The 18,727-nt window shown below is 37.7% G+C and overlaps 1 protein-coding gene across 3 annotated transcripts in view; it reads right to left on the bottom strand.

Annotated features, from left to right (window-relative positions):
* Brf (Brf RNA polymerase III subunit) overlaps positions 1 to 18,727 on the bottom strand; it is a 95,605-nt gene that overhangs the window by 72,002 nt on the left and 4,876 nt on the right. For all 3 annotated transcript variants that reach the window (XM_076462198.1, XM_076462200.1, XM_076462201.1), the window contains exons 2-3: positions 9,682 to 9,883; positions 1,891 to 1,968 (exon numbers count right to left, since the gene is read on the bottom strand). In XM_076462198.1, coding sequence (XP_076318313.1) covers positions 1,891 to 1,968; positions 9,682 to 9,865 — 262 coding nt within the window. In that variant the 5' untranslated portion in view covers positions 9,866 to 9,883. The remainder of the gene's footprint in view (positions 1 to 1,890; positions 1,969 to 9,681; positions 9,884 to 18,727) is intronic.

The following is an 18,727-nucleotide window of genomic DNA, read 5'->3' as shown; positions in this document are numbered from 1 at the left end:
GAAAGGAAAATCTAAGAGTGCTATTCTGCTAATTGACAAGAGAGAGACAGAAGGAGCCAGTGAACCATATAATGATGTGTGCACAAGCCCAAGGAATGCAGGTGGCAATTAGAAGCTCAAAAATCTCTGCAAAAAAATAAGGTGCTGATGCAAAATCAAAAGGTAGAGCTTGACCACTATCCACAAAACTGAAAAACCCTGAAGCCAGAACATGGAATACCCATGGATCCCTGGTGAAAGACCTCCAGATGTCCAGGAATTGTCCCACTGCTCCCCTACTCCCAGGATAGTCAGAGAAACTGTTGCCATTAGTCTGCCTGAGCCAAAGATCCTGAAAAATACAGACTGACCATATTATGGAAACCAACAGACCTGGCAACCAAAAGAGGAGACTGGAAAAACTATGGGTCAATACTCCGAAATTAGTGCCAAAAAGGCAAGAAGTCAATGATTGTAAAGAAAAATCTACTGTATCAATTTAGCATTCTAACATCTCTGAAAGTCCAGCAAATAACATGAGATGGAGAAAAGAAGCTTCCCATAACTCAATGAGGGATGAAAATGGTATGCAAACACTTTCTAACAAAGCATCTATACCCAATAAATCCCAACTGAGGTAGAAGTTTGAAAAATCCCCAACTCATCCTGAAATTGATGAGGGGAATGTTGATAAGATTCAGACAAAAGCTGAATTCAAGATAAATACCTCAGGACAGTTGTGAGAGTAAGATGAACCTGAAAAAACTGATCTGTTTAAGGTCATCACAGGGCCCAATCTAGACCTCTGCAGATTCAAAATGGGGTCTACCCATTGATAATTTACATTAGCCTCCTCCTGGTTGTGATAAGCCAAAATATTCTGATCCACTAAACATGGAGAACAAGGCATAATATAATGATCCTGTCATGTGAGTGAGTGGCAAATCAGGAGAAAGGGAAAAACCAAGTAGTCATTTGCCACCCTTTTTGCTAAAAAAGGAAGGAATAGAATCAAATGCAACATGAGAGATCCCCAAAAACCTCACAAATCTGAATAGCCAACTGAATGAAAAAGGTTGGAGGTGGCTGATCAAAATGATCCTCTGTTAAGGGTAATCTAGTAAAAGAAGGAGTTAGAAAAAACAAGTCTAAATTTTTTCCAGTCATTCCCAGGTCATTTGTAAAAGCTCCCTCGGAACCACTCAGCAAAACACCATTGGTCTCCATATACGTTTTCATCGTGCACAGCTTTGACTGAGAATGATCCCTCCTATGGGTGTTGACAAACACCAGATAACAGAAGTGGAAAAGATCTGTTAACCTCTGTAGTAGAAACAGTTACCCAGGAATTGATACCCATTTGCAAGGTTTTATTTAAAGAAATGTATAAATATAAACAAAAAGATAACTGCAGAAATGTCAACTGTGTTTAAAATCACAACATAAATGGTAATTAATCACAACACTCCCTTTGTTAGAAACCCTTGCCAAATGCTTTGTCGAGAAAAAGTGATTACATGAAGCACTTGTATATAGTACCAAGCTAGAGGGCTACAATGAAGTTCATGGAAAATTTGCAAATTAGAATTTGCCTCAGGCATTCAAGTGGGGCATAAAAGACTGGAGCAAGCATTCTCAATGGTTAGATGTTTAAGGAGCAGAAATACTGAAAACTGAGAAATAACCATATTGTCAGCAGATGGTATGTTTTGTAAAATTTGCAAAATTGGTACAATACACAGATTACAGAGAGAAAGAAAAAACTATTGCAAAAAATGTTCCAAATCAATCATTCACTAACTTTGGTCTGAAAACTCCTAATTATTTATTCTAAAGAATTAATTTCTCTGTGAAATATTACATAACAATAAAATAGCTAAGTACAATTTATACAATTGTATGATTACTAACCTTTCTGAAGTGTAATTGCCCTCGATTCTCTTCCCATTCCATGTTGATAACCAAGATTAAGACCACCCGAGGAATGCCCTATGATTCATTGTTAATAAAAATAAGTACAGAGATCTAATTAAAGTTAAACAAAATGTATAAAAGTTAATTCAAACTGAACATAAGTGTTGGAGCTTTCTGTGTTGTAAGTCATATCAATTGAATAACAATTTAATCAAATATATTATTGAAGTTTAGATAAAACAAAGCACATGCTACAACAAACCTGACTAAGCCATGTTAATGAAACAATAACATATAATCATATATTATTATACCTTTCAATAAAATTAAAAATTCATTCAATAAATATGATTATTATCTTAAATTGATTACATGGTGTAAAAAAACGACTATACATCAACAGATTGGTTTATCCAAGCAGTAAAATGACACTACAGAAACAATTCTGGTTCAAACTATTTAGTGAAATGCTGATTTATATTAACATATTTAAATAAATCATATCATAAGGCTAAAAACTTCATTAGCATATAATGTGAAACCATGAACGAAAATGATAAATTATACAAACATATATATGCTTCAATGATATTAATCATACTATAAACTACCTCAAAACATCACAACAATTTACTGATTGATTGATTTAGTGTTTTATGGCACAAAGCAGCTAGGCTATCTGCACCAAACATCCAGTAAAAAGGTAAAATTAAATTAAATGTAGTAAAACACATAAAAGAAAATGAAGGTAAAACAAAACATTATTGAAAAACAGAAAAAGCATAAAACCAATGTTGACACCTAGTCTACAATGTTAAGAGAGAAAGCAGAGCAAGAGAAGTTGTAAAGGACTTTCTCTAGCAAAATGGTAATGAACATAACCTGCCAGGAAGACTAACAAGAACCACTGTCAGTCACCTGAAGTTGGCCTTTCCAGTCTTGGTTCTGGGTTATGTGTCATAACAGCCAATAACAAAAGGTAAAATAATAAAAGTTTTTAAAAGACATGTAGCAAAATTGTAATAATAATTAGCCAAATGTCAGGTAAAAAGGTAAAAGTAAAGTAAATGTAGTAAAATTCATAAAAGGAAATGAAGGTAAAAACAAAACAGCAATTAAGAACAGAAAATGGTATAAAACCAATGTTGACATCCAGTCTACAAAGTTGTAAAGGACTTCCTGTAGCAGAATGGTAATGATCATAACCCGCCAGGAAGACTAACAGGTAAGTACTAGAACCACCGTCAATCACCTGAAGTTGGTCTTTCCAGTCCTAATTCTGGGTTATGTGTCATTATGGCCAGTACCAAAAGGTAAAGTAATAAAAGTGTTAAAAGATATGCAGCAAAATTGTAATAACAATTCACCAGGACGACTAACGGGTAGTTCAAACAGCAGCGTTAGTCACCTGAAGTTGGCCTTTCCAGTCCTGGTGTCGAGTTATTTAATGTTCTGGCCATTTTCCAATTTCAAATTGAACTAGAGAGACTGAGACTCTGAAAAGGGAACCAGAATTAAAAAGGTGTAATGAATAAATATCCAACACTTAAATGAGATTAAAAAGATTAATGGTCATTAAAAAACTAAAAACTTTATCAAGATGGACAGTGTCACCATCACCAATAACACTGTCCAATGTTATGGACAAACCCTGGGACAGAACATGTTTAAAATAGTGCCGCTGTTGAGAGTCGTAATGATGGCAAGAAAGTAAAATGTGGCTTACAGTGATTTGAGTGTTACACAAACTACACACTGGTGCAACAGTTCCAGATAAAAGAAAACGATGAGTTAAAAAACTGTGACCAATGCGTAGTCTAGTTAGAACAACTTCCTCCTTCCAAACCTTACGGAAGCTAGTCGGCCAAAGCCTAAAACAAGATTTTATTTGAAAAAGCTTGTTGTCGCGTTGCTCACTCCAAGTGGACTGACAGCTGGTATGGAGCAGAGCCTTGAATACAGGACCATAGTCCATGTATGGAATAGGCACAGTGGCGATAGTGCCAGAGCAGATAGATTTAACTGCACTGTCTGCAAGCTCATTCCTGTGAATACCAGCGTGGCCTGGTATCCAGAAAAACTGGATAGAAGTAGATGGTAATGAGAAATGAACCAGTCGGTTTCGAATATCAGCGAGAACAGGGTGTGAGCCAACATGAAGCGATTCCAGAGCCAGTAGAGAACTAAGCGAGTCAGTATAAATAGTGCAGTTGGAGTACTGTTCAGCTTCAATATGATCCAGGGCAAGAGAAATGGCATACAGTTCAGCAGTGAACACAGAAGTTGTAGAGGGGATTCTGCACGCAACCACCAAACCACAACAAACCATGGAAGAGCCCCAGAATTATCTGATTTGGAACCATCCATATAAATTGGAATGGAATGATTGTTTGAAAGATGTTCAGTAAATAAAAGACAATACTTCCAATCGGGAGTATTTGCCTTTTTCAGATGACTTAAAGAAAGGTCACATTTGGGGGCTGTAATAAGCCATGGTGGGATAGGCTGACCAGTGAATTCTACATTGTTATCCAAGGACAGACCCAATTCATCTAATTGTGCCTGGATGCGAAGGCCAAGAGGAGCAATGGCAGATTATCTGTTCTGAAAAAGTAAGGCCCACTGAGGAAGGAAAACACATCCCCAGGTGGGATGCTTTGGTAAGGAACAAAGTTTCGAAAAATATAGTAAAGACAGTTGCAAACGGCGAAGGTGCAGAGAAGGTTCACGAGATTCTATGTATAACCTTTGAACTGGGGAGGTGCGGAAAGCCCCAGTTCAGAGTTAAAGTCCTTGATGATGAATGGGGACCAGCATCTTTAAGGCCTAGGGTCTGGCAGAGCAATAGACCACTGATCCATAGTCGAGTTCTGATTGAATAAGAGCACAATATATCTTTAACATTGAGCATCGATCTGCTCCCCAACTGGCAGTAGAGAGGACACGGAGGATGGTCAGTGCTCTTGTGCATTTGACCCGTAGCTGCTTTAAGTGTGGTATAAAGGTCAGCTTACTGTCAAATATTAGCCCCAAGAACTTGGTCTCAGGGACCACTGGCAGCAAAACTTCACAGATATGGAGTTCAGGATCAGGGTGTATACCCCCGTTAGTGGCAAAAGTGCATGCAAACGGCTTTAGAGAGAGAAAAATTAAAGCCGTTCCCCGTAGTCCGCTTCAGTACACGATTGAGGGCAATCTGTAGTTGCCACTCAATATATCTCATGTTCGACGACTGACACAAGATGTGAAAGTCATCGACATAGAGCCAGTTCGCAACAGTAAGAGGGAGTTGTTCAGTGATGGCATTTATCTTTATACTGAAAAGTGTGACACTCAAAACACAGCCCTGAGGGACCCCAGAAAGAATGGGAAAGTGTCGAACCCACACGAACTTGGAATCTCCTGTCCATTAAAAATTTTTTAATAAACATGGGTAAATGGCCACGTAACCCACACATATGAAGGTCTCGCAAAATGCCATACTTCCATGTTGTGTCGTAAGCCTTCTCAATGTCAAAGAATATTGATACAAGATGTTGGCATTTGAGAAAGGCTTCTCTGATTGATGTTTCAAGTCAAATTAGGTGGTCCGTGGTGGAATGCTGTTGTCGGAACCCACACTGGGTGGGCGAGAGGAAGTTGTTTGATTGGAGGAACCAAACAAAACGAGCATTGACCATCCTCTCTTAGGTCTCACAGAGACAGCTCGTCAAAGCAATTGGACAGCAGTTTGAAGGAATCTTGGGATCTTTCCCAGGCTTAGAGAAAGGTAAGATAATAGCCTGGCACCAGGCATTAGGAAAAATATTCTCCTGGCAGATCCGGTTAAAAACAATTAGAAGAATATCAAGAGAAGCAGGATAGAGATAGCTCAGCATGTCATAGTGTACATCATCAAGTCCAACAGATGTACTGCCAGACCGATGAAGGGCCATTTTCAGTTCCACCAGTGTAAAGGGACAATTATAGTCAAAGAGACAGTCAGTTCGAAAAGAAAGAGGTGAATGCTCTGCCCGAGTCTTGATGGCCAAGAAGGTGGAGGAACAAACAGAAGTGCTAGATACCCGGCAAAAGCTTTCACCTCGAGTATCGGCAATGTTCCGGACATCAGCTACCTCTTGACCATCAGAGAGTAAGATCGAGAGGGGAACAGAATTGTAGTGCTCACTGACCTTTCAAATCCTGTCCCATATGACCTTGGAACTGGTGGTAGAAGATATGCTAGTTATGAACTTAATCCAAGATTCCTTCTGGCTTTGACGTCTTACCCACCTAGCACATAGATGGGCCCACTGGAAAGCAATGCAGTTCGAAAGTATGGGATATCTACGGAAAGTATCCCAGGCCCGTTTTTGAGCCTTTCATGCCAAGTGGCAAGCAGGATTCCACCACTGACGAGAATATCGTGGAAAACGTGTCGAGGTTTTAGGAATACACTGAGCAGCTGCATGTATAATACAGTCAGTAACTGCTGCCACACGGTCATCTATTGATGGCTGACTCACGACGGCAGGATCAAGTTCTGCGAGAGCAGTGAAAGTGAACCAGTCTGCCTGATCCATCTTCCACCAGGGCATGCAGGTAGGGTGACATTGACCACAGCCAGTCTCTCTCAAAAGTATAGGAAAATGATCACTACCTAGTGGATTATTGTCAACCCTCCAGGAAAAATGGGTGAATAATGAATGGGAGCAAACTGAGAGATCAATAGCAGTAAAGGACTGACTAGGTGCATGAAAATAAGTGGAAGAACCAGTATTGAAAAGAGAAAAATTGTGATCAGAGAGCATACGCTCTACAGAGCAACCCCTCCTATCAATAACAGCACTTCCCTAGAGGGGATGATGTCCATTAACGTTCCCCAGGATTAGAAAGGGTATCTGTTCAATGAGAGCATCAAGGTCTGATTGATCATATGTCTCTCCAAGGGACAGATAGAGAGGACAAACAGTGATGGTATGACCCAAGGAAACACGGATGGCTATGGCCTCCAAGGGTGTGTTGAGTGACAAAGACAGGGTGGGCACATGCTGATCAACCAATCGTGCCACCCCTCCATGTACTTATCCATCACACAGCCTGTCATTTCTATACAGAGAGAATTGCTGAATGGTGACTGTATCAGCAGGCCTTAGAAATGTTTCTTGTAAGGAAAGACATACAGGATGGTAGGAAGCAATCAATGTTTTGATATCATCCAGATTAGAATGTAAACCTCGACAGTTCCATTGTATCAAGGTGGCCATTTTTAATGACGGGTAGGCGAAGTGACTGGAGAACCCTTCTGTTTATGACCATGTCATTTTGCTTTACCGTTCTTATTCGGAGGAGGTCTATCGACCTCCATGGATCCTGCCCTGAGTCGATTGGGCAGGTCTTTGTTGTTGGAAGGGGATTCCAGTGACTGAGGACACAAACGAATGATTGTTTTGCATCTTGGGGTGGGAGAAAAAGATGTATCAGAAGAAATGCCTGTGTATGAAACCAAAGGATGTGGATCTTGAAGTTTGTTGGAATGTATGGGAGGAACAGAGGTGGGTGTAGAAGTCGATTCATCAACCTTTTTAACCATGGAGGTCAAAAGGCTTTTCATTTGTTTTGAAAACGATTCTCTTGAAGGCACAGAGAAATCTGTCTGCACTCCCACTGTAGTTGTAGAACAAAGTGCAGCAGCATATGTCCAAGATGGAGTGGCAAACAGCAATTTCCAAGCCTCAGAATAACTAATGTTATGAATCATTTTCAAACACTGCACCTCTTTTTTCTCCAACAATTTTGGGCAAGAACGAAAGTAGGAAGGATGAGAACCATTGCAGTTGACACAATGTGGGTCTATGTCACACTCATAGGCATCATGGGACTTGCCACTGCAACAAGCACATGTCAGGGAACCACGATATGACGACTTTGAGTGGCCAAACCTCTGACATTGAAAACATCGGAGAGGGTTTGGAATGTACGACCTTACCCTGCAATTTAGATAACCTGCCTTAATGGTGGCAGGTGCATGTGGTGATGTAAATGTCAAAATGAGGATATTTGTCGGCAGTGTAACTCCATCTTTGCGAGTGGAGATGCGCCTCACTGCAGAAACTCCTTGAGTAGAGAGACCAGCGAGAATCTCTGACTCGAGGACATTCTTCAAATCCCTCTCAACAATAACTCCTCATGATGAATTCAAGGTAGCATGAGGGGTAACCTCAATAGTACATCCCCAATTGCTTTTGAATTCAAGAGGTGTTCACTGTGTTGGGATGTGGATGTTTCAACCAATATGTCTCCAGATCTAAGCTTCTTTACTGACTTTGGAGAGCCAGCAAGACCCACTAGTCCCTTCTGAATAAAAAGGGAGACATTTACCCTAAAGGTTTTTCTGAAAGAGAATGTAATACAAGAAAATGAGGTACGTGTGTTACAGATGTTGAAGATTGCTGCTCAGAGTCTTCAAGACGTGGTCATTTACCTATTGACTCTTTTCTCACTATTTTATTTAACTTTTTTTGTAGGAGGATCCATAGGAAAAAAGGAAAATTTCGGTACCCACTGACCCCACCCACCATGGAGCCCTACGAGGGGATGCACTACAATGTCATGCAAGGACATTGCAGCAATGCCAGGGTTTTGTGAGCACAATACTCAAACACCAGCATCAGACACAATGTCCACAACACCCGTTGAGAATTTCCAACACTGGTACTTGGTTGACTCTAGCCAAAGTGGACCAGCTGATTGACCCAAGGGGGCCACCCAAAGGCTACCTGTCTACAGGAATTCAAGGCCAAAGTGATGTGTTAGGGTTGGACCCCTCAACCACCAGGATCCTCTCCTCCCCTTCACGGGTCGCCACGCACGGCAAACACGTGGGTGGATGTTTAGATCCCAAAGGAGGTAAACTGAAAGAACATAACCTTCCCTTGGAGGTCTCCTCACCACGTACAGGAATCCACACCAAGGGGCATCACAACAAATGCTTCAAATCAAATACACAAACTAATCTTGATTAAATTATGTATCTGATTTAAACTATACTCTCAAAATGAGAACAAAATTGACATATATAATTAAAATGAGTAAAGTGAATGGCCAATTATCTCAATAAATTGGTTACATATGAACAAGTGCATTGATTAGTGTCACATAAAATAACCGATTAATCATAATTACAATCAAATCGATTGGTGTCATGAAAATAATCAGTTGACAAAAACTGGTGTTTCCAAGTATTACCATTTTTAATCATTGAAATATTGGCAAAATGATTTTCAATTATTCTTTTTTATTAATTCAAGCTTCTATAGGTTAATCAAAAATGTCAATATATTAAAAAAAATAACTAACTAACCAAAATGAAGGTTTTCCTGTTATTATAACTTTTAACTATCCCAACCAACCAAGTAATCACAATTATGCATTATCTGCTCTGTCCACTGCAAGTATTAAAAACAATTTTTTGTGTTATAAATTTATTTTTTAGCCATCTCATGACAATAATTGATTAGATGAACATAACTGATTAATGAGCTAACAACTAACTGATTTGCAAATTCAACTAATTTTCCAGCTCTGATGCTAAGAAATATGATAATATTACATGAAGAGTAACTACATTAAGTGTTCATGTAAATAAAATTAGCTAAATTTTCCAAACCCATGGAAAGGAAGAAACATGTTGATAAGAAAATAGTGAAACAATAGTACATGATACTAAACTGTTTGTAGTACAGATTCTCTAATGGCTTGAAGCTCAATCAATTAGTTAAAACTGATAAAATTTAAAAAATATTATACCTTCTGATGAAACAAGCTGACCAATAGCTCTCGATGCCCCATGAGTACCTTCTTCAAATTGAACTTCAGCAACAATTATATTATCCTCAAGCACAGAGCCACAATTAGTACAAACAGCATCTCCTCTTGCTGGATCAGTATCAATCTCACTACAGCCACAATGCTGGCAAGTTCCACCTGACATTGTCAATTTCTCAAAACTCTGCAAACAACAAAAGTCATAAATAAAAGTTTACTTACAAGCTCACTGCACACATAAATATTACCTGTGTTAATTAATTTGCATAAAATCAAAAAATATTTAAACAAATTAGAAAACTTATACAAGCCAGACAGATTGTTGTGCTTGTATTCATGCACACTGTGCCTTATGAATCGAAATGTTTTTGACATATCTATTAAACTCTTTTTACTTTTATGACATAATTCTGAGCAAACATTTTTTGTTTTTGAGAAACAGAATATTTCTCTTTGACTTACAGTTATGTCAGTATTATAAGATGCCAACTGATACATCAGGTTTGCACTGTATTACAATACTATTGCATTTCTTTCATTTTGCTATTTTTTATGCATTTGATTTGTGTTAATTTTTAATATGAATACTGATTGTTGTTTATTTTCTTTTACTGATTTATTCATGACACTTGCATAATTCTTTGTATCTTCATACAACTGAAAGTTAAATTTTTCTTATCTGAAATGCATTTCTGATAGATACTCATCTTTTCACACAGAAAAGCTTGATCCCTTGTGCATCTACATGTGAGATTTGTATGCCAATAACCTTGAGCTAACACCCACCTAAAAATTGCATTTATCATGAAATGCTGTAATGCATGGTGACATCATTATGCAATGATATTCATCCGCCAATAACCTCTTTGCACAGTAACTACCCCTAAGCATTTGCACTTTAAATAGCTTCATTCTTAGGTAGGGCAAGAAAATAACACATCAAAAGTGGGGAGGACAGATGTGGAAGTGTATGGAGGTGTCTACCACAAATACGTTTAAATGTTTACTTCTGAGATAATAGCTCACCTATTCACACAAAATAACTGGAATTCACATTGAATTAGCAGAGGAGTGGGTATACAGATTAAATCCAGATAAGATTCCTTTAAAAAGTACCTAAAGATAAAGCCTATGGAGTTTATCATGACCAAGCAACAACCCACATACAACTGATCAGAGAGCCAAGAAGCATATTGTGATTAAGGCTTGATTAGACCATACAATATGTATCTTATCTTAACATTACTTGACAGATAGAGGTGGGGTGATACTCTTTCCATTGCAAAAGGAGAGCTCACTATCTGTTTTAAGAGTAACCTGTACTACACATACAGTGATGACACAACCCACTTCCACTTACATTGCACTGTACAAATTAGTGAGAAAGATTTCAAGGTTTATCACTCTAATGACTAGAAACTGCTAAGTGGAAAGGATCTCCCATGCTCTACTTGAAGGATGGAAGAAGATTTTATACCAAGGAGATCCAGGGAAATGCCCAAATCTCCATAACTTGCTTGCCAGAAAAGTCTTTTAAAGGAAAGAGTACAAAGGATGACTGCAAAACCCAAAGAAATGGTAATAATTTCCCCAGGATCAATTTTTTCTTGATACTCTACAGAAGTATATGATATGAATTCAATAAATGAGTAATTCTAATACCTACAGTAGTCTTGCAGAAAACTGAATCTCAACAGTGGTTACTGGTAGAACCAGGGCTGATAGGTTGAGCACTTTCCATTCCTCCTGGGTAAATGCAGGTTTTAGCAAATAAGCAGCATATCCTGGTACATAACACTAGTCAAGTGGCAGAATCATATAATAGAAAAAAGGGTGAGGAAAAAAATGCAGTTACCCTTCTCATAGATGGTATAAAGTTTTAATGACAAACAGCAAATGGAAATAGTCAAAATTCTGCAGGAAATGAAACAGCTGGATGATGAAAATAATGGGAGAGGAACATGCCACCCTGAAGAATCTTATCTATGGATCAAAGAAAATGATAATCAAAAGTAAGAAACAACTGAAAAATTTGATGAGAAAAAATATGAAAGAAAGATCACCATTTTCATCAACTAGTTTCAGGAAAAAATCCCCAGTCTAGCAAGAGAAGTAAAAACGTATGGTAAAAGAGAATGCAGAAAGCATCAATATATCTTAATGACAGTGACCACAGAAAAAAGAAAACAAGTCTTTAGAGAAAAAAGTTATAATGAATTTGAAATCAAGAGCTCAAACAGAACACACAAAACCATGTCAAAGTCAAAATAAGATATGGAAGGATGATGATGGGGTAATGAAGAAGAAAGAACTGGAATAAAGTGGCAAAGAAATACCTGACAGTAATGGGAAGCAAAATGTATTAAATAAAAACCACCTACGAAACAGCAGTCTATGACTTAACAACCCAGAGAAAAACACCAAAAAGTGGGCTACTGCAGGATGGTTTGAAGGAAGGGAATGATTGATGGACCAATATTTAAAAAATCCATTATTCCTGCTAATAAAGACTAAGCTGAATGGCAATAAAAAAGGGATAAGAAAAGAGATTTTTTTATAATCAAAGAGTCCAGCCCTGCAAGCAAAGGAATGGATAACTCCAACTCATAAAGATGAAGAGATATTATCCTTAGATGAAAGAGACAAGTGATTTAAGCAATTCAGTGAAGAAATGGAACAAAGAAAGATGGGCATTAGATGTTAATTGATGAAACAGAAGAAATCAGAGTTGTGCTGATCAAAGAGGTGCCACCAACAGCACTCAACAAGTGTTGCTTATCAAAATGAGGACACATGGAAGAAGAGCAATAGGACAACAGACATACAGAAAAAGGTAACACCCATCCTTGCTGAGAGCATCAACAACCAGGGCTGAAGGATAAGGAACTGAAGACATAAAGAAGGGAAGTTTGGTGATGAGAGTGGTGAAGCAATTGATGAGGCATAAACAACTGAGAACAAACCCACATACAAACCTGTCATGCCACCAAAACAAATCCTTGAGAAGAGGAAAAGGGAAGGTTTAACAACTTCCTCTTGAAGAGATGTGTGTGTGTGTGTGTCAGTCCTAAATGACAGAATGATTTAATGAAAGCCAGAATTTTCAAAAGCAATAAAACCTCATACACAGATTGTAAAAAAGAAAAAAAGCACAATCTTTGGTGACAAAATATTCCATTGCTCATAAGTGAAGTGAGCAAGGCTGAGCACATCTGAGGCAAGAGTTGAAAAACACATCCAGATGTACCAACTATAGGGCAGGAGTAAAAAAAAAAAGGCTTGGATTACATGAAAAGTTAGCTAAGCTAAGGCTGAACTACTTCCTGCAGAAGAATCCTGGTGTGAGAGAAGTCCTATGTAATAATGGAACCTCATCCCCAATCTATGAACAAGGTAAGCAAGTGCCCTCACAACTTGACTTAACTTGAAAGGTAATCAACAGCAATAATGCCAAAAGGAAAATCATGGTACTGGAAGACCCAATTCCAATGGATGATGTTTTGTGGAATGACTGGCACAAGGTTAGTATTACTAATGATATAATTATTTGGACTGTTATTCTTTTTTTATTGTGTCTATTATTGCCATAATGTTTTGAATACTGAATTCTCCAGCTGTCATTAGATGTTATATTAAACATTTTTTGTATGCATCACAACCAGAAATGACCTCGGTCATCCAGTGATCAGGTGAAAAGAACCACTGGAGAGAAAAGAATCCTTACACATGAAACTTGAGATTGATAAAAAGCAAGCTGAGAGATGACAGGTCAATAACTGGGCATTAGTTTCCAGTCTTCTTGAGTACCACAAAAAGATTAAAGGAATAACCAACTGTAGAGAATAAACATACTCTCAATGGCATTCTTACCCAACAGATATGAGAACACATTAACAAGACAACGAAGATAAAAGGAAACAGAAGAAAGAAGAAACAAAAAGGGTGTAGGTGAGAACCAAAATAACCTGTCTACTGAATTAAAATGGAGACCAATGGCTGGCAAAAAGACAACTGAGCCCCTACAGGGATAGACCTGACAAGGTTGTCGCTGAGAAGACAAGTGATGATCTTATCATCAGGAAGTGAAAGGACTAGCAGTAGAAGGCCAGGAAGCTGGGATAAAAAGGAGAGACAGATTCAACAAGTCTAAGAAAAGTGATAAGATAGAGAAAACAGAGAAATAGTAGACAATGAGAAATGATGCTGGGCTACCCTCATCTGGTGCTCCAGAAACCCCTCTGAAGTCTCTGGGTGAAAAAAAATGATTCCCAACAAGAAACAGAGAGGGCAACAAGAAGGAAGCATGTATTAGCTAGGAGAACATCCCATCCCAACAAAAGAGAAATGAAGTAAGTAGAGATAGAGCAGAAGTAGTAGCATGGACCAAAGTGGTGAAGAGAAGAGAACAAACATCTCCAGAACCCACACACACACACATAGCACCATAAAGTGAAAAGAGATAATGCAGGATGGTAGCAAGAAAAAAAAAGTCTCAAAAATTGGGCATTAAAAACAGGATTTGATTTTAAGGGATCCACACAGCCACAGGAAGGTAAAATAGATTCTAAAGACTGGGAATTGAGGAAAGAAAAGAACGAACACTGTAATCTAAAACAAAAAAGTCAAGTGCACAAGGAAGACAAGGCATAGTAGTATGGGTGTGCAGTTGTTCAAAAAACAAGTCTGCATGGAACTATTAATGTCAGGTGAAAGAGTAGTACTGAGTAAGAGTTTAATGTCGTAAAGTATGAGGGATCAAAAGACAGGAAAAAAGAACATACCTGCAAAAGCATGTTAAGGAAGAGATTAGAAGAATGAAGATCTTCCTAGAACACACCCTGATGGGGAGGGAGCCAGAAAAATCATCATCATCATTCTGATCATGTTCTATCTGGAGAAAAGGAACATCAGCCTAATGGACAGAAAGGGAAGACCCTGTGTACATAAAAGAACCCACAACATGTTGAGCAGGCAGCAAGCCATCAGTAATCCCAATATACACAGATCCTGTGTTAGGAGTATCATCAATACAATGAAACATAAGTTACCATCTCCCAAAAATCTATAATGAATAAACAGGAGGATTTTTTTTTCCTTTTCATTGGTAATGAAAGAATACAGCAAAAGTATTTTAAAATGTAAGCTTCAAACACAATCATAAATTTCAAGTAACTGGTTAGTAATTTATAAAACATCCATTCTAGACAATGCCAAGGGAAAAAATGAAGTTATTTTCAGTACAAGTGATTAAAGATAGGGGGTTACTATGAAAGAAGATTGTGCTGCCCTCCTATTTGTAGATGGCTATTGTTGCATGATGACAGCTTGCAAAAAGTTAATAATGATGGATCTAAATTGCTTTATTATTTATAAGCATGTTAACCTCACACATCTAATAAACCTTACAATTTTATAAATAGTTGATAACATCATTTTTTAAAGAAATGCATTGTAAGTAGTTGTACAAAAGCATCTTGAAATTTAAAGAGATCAGCTCATTGTGCTGCTCCTTGAAAAAACAATTTTTTATAGTTCTAGATACAGAATAAAGAAATAGAAAATAAATTCAGTTTTTTTTCTGTTTTAATGTAATTGTAAAATTATAGGCAGCTTTCCAAGTTAAGCCTGAGCCAAACTTTGTAACATTCTGACCATATAATATTCAATTTTCATAAAATGTTAAAATCAAACAATAACTATTAAAAAAGAAAAGAAAGAAGATCATACTGGTGGCAAGTCAACTACAATCCAAAACCTAACCATCTTGTAAAAAAGAATTGTGTTATCTTCACTTCAAGTTTGTGAGAATGGAGGGAATCTAGTATTCATCAACTTATGGATGGGACACGTGAATTATAAATTGATAGAACAATCCAGGAACCAGAATAAAACTACAAACAATCTTGTGGAACACATCATCTCTGCAGTGTGTGTTGCATGGCCATGGTATTATAATATGCAAGATGACATGGCTTGACAGTGGAGATTTGAACATTTAAAGAATAGCTGGTCAGGCAATGCTCACCACAGAGTAGGATAAGAAAACATTTACCCAGTCAAAGTCTCACTGAATTACAATATCACAGAATGTCTACAGGCAGAAGGTGATAACCCAAAGAAAAAGAAAATCAAGATTTGATGTAAATAGTAAGAAAAAACATATCATGGGTAATCCACGTATCTGATTGAGGAAGTACTTCCAAATGATGATAAATATTAAACAGCAATGAAAAGATAAACTGTTAGACTGGTTGAGAAGTCATTCAGAATAAAGATCAAAAGGAAGATAATAAAGTATAAAAAAAACAATTGAAGGAGGAAGGAGAAAGAACCTGAACAAAGGAATGTTGCCAATGAAGAAAGATATAGAAAGGTCACTACAGTACGAAGCCATACAGGCAATATAACAGGAAAGACAACATACAGGACATAGAACTCTATATGGATCAGGACAAGAATAAGGTAAGGAAGAGAAAGCAGCTAAATGGAGGGGTTATCCTCACTTGCCACTGAAATGTTAAGGAGGAAAAACATTCTAGAGAAAGAAAAAGATATGTAGAAGGATAGAGTATCTGAAGCATGAATGGAAACTAAACAAACCATTAACATCCATGGGCAAAAAGAGAAGGAAGGATAACACAAGGTAAGGTGAACCAAGTAGCAGAGGGAGAATAGTTCAAATGTGGGCAAAGTACAGCATTGCAGGATTACACTAATATCCTCACCAAGAAGGGGAGTCCACCCTAGGAGACAACAATTCAGAAGGAACACATCCATAAATAAAATATAGGAATGGTAAGTACCATTGAGAAACACAAAGAGCATAGGAAAAAACATCTTGAAAATTTGAGACCAAGAAGAAAATCCCTAATTCAAAAGACAAGAGGAAGTATGCACAACTAAAAACAGTATGTTTATCAGGGGAAACCCCTAACCAGAAATCAACAATGGAAATATTTCATTTGCATTAAGAAACTTTGGGAAGATGAATAAAATAAGCCTGGAAAGAGGCTAACTGTCAGGATAAATCAGATCATCTTTTTAATGATGGGATGAAAATCAGGCATGAAAAAAAATAGGAAGGTCTGTCTGAAACACTGGTAATTGAAGATGGTGAAGAAAAACAGAGACAAAAGAAAAGATAATATATAGAGAAGAAAAGTGGAGCTGGAGAAGCCACAGAAATTGCAACTGAGATGACCAGGAAAAATTTATCAGGATGCCTAAATACAAAGTGTCAAGAATGATCAAAATTATCCAGAGAAGGAGAAACAAATGCGTAGATCCAATCCTGACTGAAAACATCAATAGCCAGAGCAAAAAAAGAGAAGGAAATGGAGACAAAACCAAGCAATTTATGTGATTAAGGGACATAGCAAAAGCCTCAATGTGAGAAAACTCCACTGAAGTCAAAGCCAATTGAAAACAAAAGGATCAAGAAACCATCAGTTGGATAAACTTTGTCTGGAGAAGAATCTAATCCCTGACAAGAGCACCTGTAACACATGCAACAATAGGAATAATGAACATATTGGCCCTAAAAGCAGATCCTACATATGAATACAGAAGAATCGAGAATGGGTGCCACCCTTATGATTGAGATAAGCAACCATCGAAGAAAAGTTAGAATATATCCTTACCAGATAATTTACAGTAAAAGGGAGAAAATGAATCAAAATATAGTGTCCTACGAGAAGTTTCAGGATGTTGACAGGATAAGATCTCTTAGCTGCACACAAAATCCCGAACCTTCCAGTTGATGAATTCAAGCCCCCATCCTCAGAGGGATGTGTCCATGAAATGTAGAAAACCAGAAGAGGAGAAGGAGGCAGAAACCCACTGATGTGAAAGTCACACCTAACCACCAATGCTGACTGACAATAAGGGTAAGAGAAAAGGTAATAAGAACTGACAAAAGATCCCTGCAAAATTCCACTAGTTGTGAATAGCCAACAAAACAGCCCACACATAAGCCCAATATGAGGGGATAAGGACAACTATAAAGGATCACATCCCTCAAAGTGATAGAACTTCACAAGCTTGAATTAAACTCAAATCCCATCAAACAAAGTCAAAGAGAACAAGAATGGGCCCAGTTGAGATTTAGTAGAAAAACACCAAAATGGGCAAGGTTATGGGATAGGTCGCAGTAAGAGCTTCTCATATTTCATTAGCAACCCATTCATTACAGCCACTACCAGGAGCAGCTGATAAGGGTAACAGATAGGCTTGTTCAGAATGAGCAAACAGTAACTAGTCGACCAGAGAAAGAAGAAAGTGCAACCCAAGGGCACATAAGTGACAAACAAATGTTGTGAACATAGTTCACATGAAGAACATGAAAAGATGAAACATCTGAACATAAGCACTGCCAAACAAGAGGTAACAGTTCTGTAGAACTGAACAGAGGATGTCACATGCATCATTAGAATATGTCCCACTCACACTGGTAGAGGATTGACACATGATAATTTATATGGGAGATACAATGAAATCAGTCAGTTCCAATGGAGGAAAGACAGGAAGCTTCTGGCATGCATATCATTTTTTAAATTTTTTTTGCATATAGATGGTAGCACTGAATAAGAATAGCTAATTATGTAAGTGGAAGTAATGTATCCTATTGGAAAGAAATTTATACCGGAATTTTTCCCTTTGTTTGTAGCCACTAGAATACTAGTACCATAACCCTGTTAAGTACAGATCTGGGAGAAACATTATAGTTTTAAAACTTGACCCCATGCCCAAGTTTTCAAAACACCAAAACATTGCAGGATAAGTTGATCGGTTTTGTTATTTTTGTTCAGGCCATTTGGTGGGTATCATGTTGTGGAGTAAGTTTAACCTCTCAATCACCGAAATTTTTAACATAGTCATTAGATTCATTCATATGTGAGTAGTCCAGGCAAGTCACTTGACTGTTGTAGTTACTTTAAATCCACAGCACTGCATTTGTGCATTCATCCTAATGTAAGATATTATAATAGGAAAGCTGCTGCTTTATACTTTATCCCTAATACAAAGAAGG

Source organism: Tachypleus tridentatus, chromosome 10 (genome assembly GCF_004210375.1).
Source record: "Tachypleus tridentatus isolate NWPU-2018 chromosome 10, ASM421037v1, whole genome shotgun sequence".
NCBI lineage: Eukaryota > Metazoa > Arthropoda > Merostomata > Xiphosura > Limulidae > Tachypleus > Tachypleus tridentatus.
The sequence above is the reverse complement of the archived record's forward strand: the minus strand, read 5'-3'. Positions and strand labels throughout refer to the sequence as shown.